The sequence below is a fragment of the Myotis brandtii genome, unplaced genomic scaffold, assembly GCF_000412655.1.
Source record: "Myotis brandtii unplaced genomic scaffold, ASM41265v1 scaffold191, whole genome shotgun sequence".
Lineage (NCBI taxonomy): Eukaryota > Metazoa > Chordata > Mammalia > Chiroptera > Vespertilionidae > Myotis > Myotis brandtii.
The window spans coordinates 6,994,110-7,002,237 of record NW_005357115.1 but is presented as its reverse complement, the minus strand read 5'-3'; the positions used below and the strand labels follow the sequence as shown (position 1 = coordinate 7,002,237).

The window sequence follows — 8,128 nt, the reverse complement described above, 5'->3', positions numbered from 1 at the left end:
GGATTAATTAAATTTGTGAAGTATATGGAACACAGGTACTCCACAAAATGGAATTATTAAGGTTGAGGGGGAGGGTTTGTTTTTAAAGATGAGAATGTTTATAGGTTGAGATGCTACATCAAAAGAGGTTGAAAGTGAAAGGGTCTATAATGGTAGGAAAGGGTGGTCTGGTTTCTCAGTGAATCCTGTTGGGTCTAGTGCTTACACCACTTCCAAAGTTAGGCTAGAGAAGTGACATCTACAGAATTTCCATTGGGAGGAGCTTAGAAATGATCTCAAAGTGGGTGCTAATGCTGATTTTTGCTTTAAAGCTAGGTATGCCTATCAAGCATTCTGTCCCTTTTTCTGAAAGAATGGGAGTGGGGGTGATTGGCAAAAGGGCTGATGGCGATTATGGTATATGTTCAAGCCTTTACAAACCGCCTTTATTTTATTTTTAAAAATATATATTTTATTGATTTTTTACAGAGAGGAAGGGAGAGGGATAGAGAGTTATAAACATCGATGAGAGAGAAGCATCGATCAGCTGCCTCCTGCACACTCCCTACTGGGGATGTGCCTGCAACCAAGGTACATGCCCTTGACCAGAATCGAACCTGGGACCCTTGAGTCCGCAGGCCGATGCTCTATCCACTGAGCCAAACCGGTTAGGGCTACAAACCGCCTTTGGAAGTCTCAGCGCAGCCCAGGCCGGGTGCTCAGTTGGTTAGAGCATCGTTCCCAAGCCCTACAGGGGTGTGTGTCTGTCTCTTGTCTCTCTGTTTCTGTCTCTCTGTCTCTGTCTCTCTCTCTTTAAAATAAATAAATAAAATTTAAAAATATTGGTGCAGATAACTGAAGGCTTTCAGGCGATTCCGCACGTGTGCGTGCCCAAGGCTAAGCGCAGGACTTCAAAACGTGTGCCCGCCTCCCCTCCCCCACTGGAGGAAGACTTGGGGGGGGGGGCTGCACATGCGCGATCGCAGCCCCCCTCCCCCTCCCCGTGTCTCCTGGCAACAGGACTCCACTGCGGAGGTCGCAATGGACCAGCCAGATAAGGCGGTCACTTCTACCCCAGTAAGGGAAGACTTGGGGCACGGCGGTTCAGTGGTCCTGGCCTCGGTACTGCCGTTCCCCTCTGACGCGCCCAACTACGGGTCCCGTTCCCCCCTCTCTTCCGCCAAAATGCCACCTCTAGTCCCAGGCCTTTGCAACCCTCCTGTTCTCTCTCCTCTCTCTCTTCTTACCACCTTGTAGTCCTTTCTTCTGACCTTTGAGTTCTACTTCATTTTATTTCCTCTGTCCTTGCTACTCCTTCATCCTCCCGATTGCCCTTTGTTATCAGTATCTTCCCTCTTCTTCCCTACTACTAATGCTGGGGACCACTGCTTTAATAGAGTGATTAGATTTCTTTCATTTTCCTCTAACGAGAGAATGTTTCTGTTATTGTTTTCAGTCTATGAACACGTTTTTGAGTTTAGTATTTATAAAATATTTTAAACTACCTTTGTTTAGTTTTTAAATTTGGGCTAAGGATGTTTAGCCTATCTTTTGTAAAGTGATTCACCCTAAAGCGAATTTGAAGTGGTAGATGGGTGGAGTTTAGATCACCTGCCTTGAGCAAAACAAAGCAGCAGCTGCCAGTCACCTTCTTTTGGATATATATCATGTTTACTTTTCTCTTGTCCTTCCCAACTCATTTTCCTGGCCCAGGTAGAGGTAGGAGACCTGTCTTGACATGCCTGGGAAAGTTTGATTTCTGTGACTATAAATGTGCAACAGAGAACTTTCAATATAAATCTAACAAAGGCAATTGATCGGAAGAAATTCAGATTAGTGTGTATGAAACAAGGTTTTTCTTAGAGAAGTGCACATATTACATAGTAAAACTAAAGCCAGGGGTATTCATAAGTAGAATAGATATAAATTGCTAGACAGGAACAATGAATTATATCAGTTTTGCTAATTTGATTATTATTTTTAATGTATTGTTTGAGATAACCGATATTTTGTACTAATAACAAAAACATTATAAGTGAAAGTAGAAATCAATATTTTAATGATTTTACTTAGTGGGAATAACACCAAAGGAAACACTGAACAATTGTGTTCTGTTAACAGTGAAGCTGAATCAATGTGGAAAAATAAAAGAGTATAGAGTACTTATGGAAGACAAGAGTGTCCTTGGAAACTGAAGAATACCAAAATAATCTGCTTCTTAACTTGGCAGATGAGATGTTAAAAATAAAAGCTACCATTTATTATTGAGCACTGGTTGTAGGTGCAAGTGTTTACATGTACAACTAGAGGTTCGGTGCACAGAATTCGTGCATGGGGATGGGAGGGTGGTCCCTGAGCCTGGCCTGCACCCTCTTGCAATCCGGGATCAGGCCTAAACTGGCAGTTGGACATCCCTCTCACAATCCGGGACCACTGACTCCCAACTGCTCGCCTGCCTGCCTGCCTGATCGCCCCTAACCATTCTGCCTGTCTGCCTGATCGCCCTTAACTGCTCACCTGCCTGCCTGATTACCCCTAACCCTCTCTGCCTTAGCCCCCGCCACCCTGGCTTAGTCCATTATGACGTCCAGAAGGTCGTTTGGCTGTCTGGTCTAATTAGCATATTACGCTTTTATTATTATAGATGCCTTATGCTCGTGCCAACCCCTGATGCCTTATTTTTTTATTTAAATTCCTTATTGTTGAAAGTATTACATATGTCTCCTTTTTCCCCCATTGACCTCTCCCCAGCTGCTCCCACTCCCCAGCACATGCCCTCACCCCCCTACTGTCTATGTCCATCCCTGATGCCTTATTTTTATCCTCCTAAGAGGAAGTGGGGGCTCATAAGGGCCAAAGTAATTTGCCTAGTGCTCTTTAGCTAGTAAGTGGCAGAGCTGGAGTTCAAGCCCAAGTTTGTCTGGCTCCTCTATCACTCTGACTCTTCAGTGTGACAGCTAGCTGGACAAACTGAGAGAACTAGCTATATCATACTTATGATATATTTTTTTTAATGTTTGTGAACCTAGGAAATAGAAATTGGCAATGTTTGCCATATCTCCAGGAATTTGTATCTCAATATCACATTAATCTGATGACTACACATTTTGACCTTGAGTTCCCAGCACAAGCACCTGAGCCACACATTTTTTTAGGGTAAAACATTCAAGCAGTTTTTATTCATTAATACTCATAAATGCACATAGCAGCTTCATTAGAGATTTCAATTTTCCTCTTCAGTTTGAATGTGGAGTACTAGGAGAGCCCTTTGCATGTCAGGGTACAGGAAGCAGAGATCACCCCTGCATTGCTGCCTAATGGACACAACATAGCAACAGACCTGAAATTACAGTCACCAAACAAACTCAAGATAACTGTTCACTTTCATTGACAAATACAGCCCTGAGGGCATTGTCTACGAATTGGGACCTCATCAAAGAGGAAGGGGTGGAAGCTCATTTCCTTATTTCTTTCTTTTAAATTTAGGTTTTCTAAAGCCTCTAAAACACCTAAGGGAATAATATTAGACAGTTCTTGGCATCAAAATGTGCCATGTCCCCCAGGTTATCCTCGTCTGAGGATGAGCTCTCTTTACCCACTAAAGTGGACAGAAGGACTGAACCATAAATCTTAATAGCAATTACAATAATACAATTTTGATTTACATAACTCCTTTCTTCCCAAGAACACCAAATTTTGTCACATCTAATTATCCTTATGGCACCTCTGTCACATGGAGATGTTTATTGTTCTAATTTTCCCAAAGGGAATTTAGATATTTAAAAAGCACTTAAAATAATAAAATAGCAATTTAAAGAACTATTACAGGCAAAATGGATAGCAGTGTTTTTATTTGAATTCAGACTGATAAATTTGGTGCAGGTATTAACTAATTTAAGTAAATATTTTATAAATTATGTCTGACTTCCAGGGATCACCTCTCAAATGAATAAGCATATTTTATGTTTGTTAATAGAAACCAATCCGGAAGCGATCATCTTTTGAAAGAGAAGGATGGTGGAGAGTAGCGTTAACAGTATGTACATTTTCATTCATATTATTCTTATTCCCATTAACATTTGATTAAGTCAGTCTTACCGTTTAAATCACTAACAATTCGTAAGAAAACAGTAGGCTTTATTTCATCCTTATAATTTTAGCATCAGCATGTGAATGAGAAACTAAAATTTCAATTTAAAAGCTTGGAAAAGTAAATCAACTCTAGAAATCTATTTGTGTTACAAAATATCGAGGTAAGATCCACCTAGTTTATGAACTTGGTAAGAGGACACAAGAAAGATAAGGCATACATTCCTGAGAGGTTTTTGGGTTTCAGTTCTTATCTTACTTAGCACAGAGCCTATGATAACTTTTATTAGTTAACATGGTCAGCATATGAAAGCAAGGTAGTAAAATGACCAGAAGATCCCCTCTCAGGAGACGACATTTCTATATTGCAGAAATGTTTCCCATCCACACCCTGCAATAACAGAAGGGCCCCATGGGCCAAAGCCTTCTTGGAATTGAACTCATTGTAACAGTGGAACTGAGCTGAGTGCTCAGTGGAAAGATGGCCACAAAAGCAGCAGTGACTAAACCTTCAGGTTTGGCCATGTAGCCACATTGCGGTTGGGATTTGAAAGTACCCAACCCCTTATTGGACTAATTAGATAAAATGCTCTGCCAATTCATCCTCTGCCTCCTGTTATTATCTTGAAGCTTCTCATTTAAGGGCTAGACAGAAACATGTAGCATCTACTAAGCAGAAGTAGGATAACGTTTATTTAGCCAAGAAACTAAATTTCAGGTCTCACTAGAGGCCTGAAACTTATAACCAAGTTGAATCTCAAGTTTAAGTATCTGTGAAGCTACTTTTTAAGAAAAAAACTTCAATTATAGCCATAACCCATTGGCTATTACTCAGCAGCTGTCTCAGAAAGGAAATAATCATGATTCTCTTAAACTATTGTTCTGCCCAGAGTGTTTACTGTATTTTAATAGAATTTTATTAAACTGTAAAACTAAGAGATGCTGCTTAGAAATGACCCTTTCAAGAATGCTGCTGTTGGAGATGTTGCTGGTTTACACACTGATGTGAAAAAACGATGTCAATTTTCCACAGAATACTCCTATCCCTGGCACTTACCACTTGAAAACTTTTATTGAAGAATCCCTATTAAATCCAGTGGCAGCAACTTACAATTTTAAAAATGAAGGAAGGAAAAAACCACCTCTTGTGCAAAGAAACAATCCAGTAGTTACGGACCTTCCCCCGTACATGCCTCCCGGCTTCTTGGACTTGTTGAAGAAGCAAGCAGCCACTTACTCATTTAAAGACCAACCGCGGTCAAGCCCCAGCTCCTTGGTTTACAGAGATCAGGTAAAGCCCTACTAGCAGCTGGGTTTTTGTGGGAAAGCTACCAAGAGACCCGAGGAAAATAGTCTATATAACTTCGAGTGTATCTCCCCAGGGACAAAGTAACAATCTTTAGGATGCCTTATTTTCTGCAGAAATCAAACAAGGGCTGCCTAATTTGCAAATATGTCCTGCAAGATTTTTGAGGCCTCCTTAACCTAAGGAGAGGACGGGGGAGGGGGGGCTGGCGGAGGATTGTTCTCTCTGGAGGGAATCTTGGCAGGATTCCCCCAACTGGGGGAGCCTCTGGGATCTTATCTGTGGTTGGCCCATGCTTCTGGTCTTTTCAAGCAGTTTACACAGTGTACTCTCTTTTTTTATATATAAAGATTAAAAAAATATTTTTATTGATTTCAGAGAGGAAGGGAGAGGGAGAGACAGAAACATCAATGATGAGAGAGAATCATTGATTTGACTGCCTCCTACACCCCCCACACTGGGGATATAGCCCACAACCCGAGCATGTGCCCTGACGGGGAATCGAACCGTGACCTCCTGGTTTACAGGTCGACGCTTAACCATTGAGCCATGCCGGCCGGGCTGTACTCTCTTCTTTTAAAAAGAAAACTCTGCCTTTCAGTGAGTGAGGGCCCTTATTAGAGCGTGAACATAACCATATGCCACAGGGAAGCTTTTCCCAAAATTTCTTGTAGAAATGAGCACTGTGGTACCAGGAAGGTAAGATTCTACTCTCAGGTCCACCAGTTCATTCATAACATCGATAATAATTGCTATGCTTATGGCTCTGTGCCAGGCTCTGTGAATGGAAGATGTCCCTGACTTGCAAATATTTAAGTAACAATGCAAGAGCAAATATATCAAATGCTGAGATAAATCATCAGTTTCCTGATGATGATAAATAGTGTAGCAGGAAATCCCAGAGGAGAGTTCAGTGTAGGCTGGATTGAAAAGTTGGAAGGTTCCCTGGATGAAGGACTCAAACTAGACCTTGAATAATACATGGCACTTACGTGGCTCTTAATAGTTTACTGTGAACTTCTACATATATTCTATTAGCAGTTCTTCCCAGGCATTCTGAAATAGGCAGAACAGATGTTAGCTCCATTTTACATGCACATAAACTGAGGTGAATAGACTAAGTAACTTGTTCAGTGGCAGAGGAGTACTTTTAACTGAGGGCTTCTGATCCCCAATTTGGCGCTCTTTCCAACTACCCTGGGCCTCTGGCCATGAATAAGGGGCAGGGTTTGGATGGGTGGAACCCAAGAGCTGTGTCTCCAGGGAGGGGCACAGCACTGTCAAGGCCTCTTCCAGGGACTGAGTTGTGACTTGGACTTTGTTACTTGGGACTTTGGGCCTTAATATCTCCCATTTATAAGGAAGCTAGTAATAGTATTAGTCTTCACAACCCTATCAGAGTGTTGCTGAGCAGAAATGTATTGTAACTGGAAGTTGAGTTAAATACAGTGGTTGTAGCGATTATTAGGATGAACGAGAATTTTTCCCTGGGATGAGCGCATGTTGTACGCAACCAGTAAACCCATCTTATTGTTTTGCAAATTATAGCTTTGGAACAGGGCAGAATGATAAAAGTTCACTGGGTAAGTCTTATCCTATTCACTTCAGTGGATGAATACAAACACTAAATTTTACTTAGACTTTTATGGCTTGGTATCAGGTCACCATGCTTCATGTGAAATAATTCTGGCCACGTCCAGGGCAAAACCATTCTTCTTTATTCTCCACCACCATTTACTTCCCTTCTGCTTCATCTTGTCTTGCTTTTAGGGGTTTCTGAGGGTAGGCCAAGGCTCATTGTTGAAGAGAAAACACAGAAGGTTGGTATTAGGCAAAATTTAAGGCTTTAAAAGACCAAAAGAATTTGGCTTACCCACAGGGGTGGACAAAACCTTCTGAAAACATATTTTTCCTGTTTTTTCTTTCTTTCTCCTCTCTCTCCCCACCTCCCACAAAGGATTGAGCTCCAGAAACTTGGGAGAATTACATGTTTTCCTAATTTTCTGTTTCAAAGGTCTATGACGGTATGTTCACAGAAGGAGAGCTATCCAGATGTAACATTGTTTACTCACCAATAAAACTCATAATTCTGGTTTTTTAATGGCAGAATTCAGTAAAATAATAATTTGAATAATTTGAGGTAGATATAGTATATATTATTATTATTACTTATTAAGATAGAGCAACATTCTCTCAAGCTTCAGAATTTTTAATAGAATATTTACTTTATACCTCATTAAGGCTGTTTATTATTTGTAAGAAAGTTTTTACTATTTTTGTTCGGAAGCATGTAACTCAACTAGAGAACCTGTATCAAAGAATTCTATCATATACTAGACGCCCGGTGCACAAAATTCATGCACTGTGGGGGAGGGGGAATGCTCAGCCTGGCCTGTGCCCTCTCTCAGTCTGGGAGCCCCGCGATCAATCACCCTGCAGAGGGAGGCCCCGCTCACCCACCGCAGAACCGCTGGCCAGGTAGCCAGGGCCTCCCTCCGAGGGGCGATCATGGGGCAATGGCAGGGCCCCCAACCAATCACATCACACCCTCCTTGGCTGGCCTGGTGCCAGTGGGTGTCATAGTGTGGTCGTCCAGAGAGTCGTATCGCTGTTCGGCCATTCAGTCGATTTGCATATTATGCTTTTATTATAATAGATATATTTGAATGTGTGTGTGTGTATGTGTGTGTGCGTGTGTGTGTGTGTGTGTGTGTATAAGGGGGCTGGGGGTAGTAAAGGATAAAGGGGGCCAAA

General features: G+C 41.7%; 1 protein-coding gene across 1 annotated transcript in view; it reads left to right on the top strand.

Annotated features, from left to right (window-relative positions):
- The first annotated feature begins 987 nt into the window (after nt 1–987).
- LOC102243919 (chromosome unknown open reading frame, human C2orf61) overlaps nt 988–8,128 on the top strand; it is a 37,061-nt gene continuing 29,920 nt past the window's right edge. The window contains 3 exon segments of the mRNA XM_005864803.2: nt 988–1,101; nt 3,956–4,015; nt 5,102–5,359. Of these exon segments, the coding sequence (XP_005864865.1) occupies nt 1,021–1,101; nt 3,956–4,015; nt 5,102–5,359 (399 nt within the window). The 5' untranslated portion in view covers nt 988–1,020.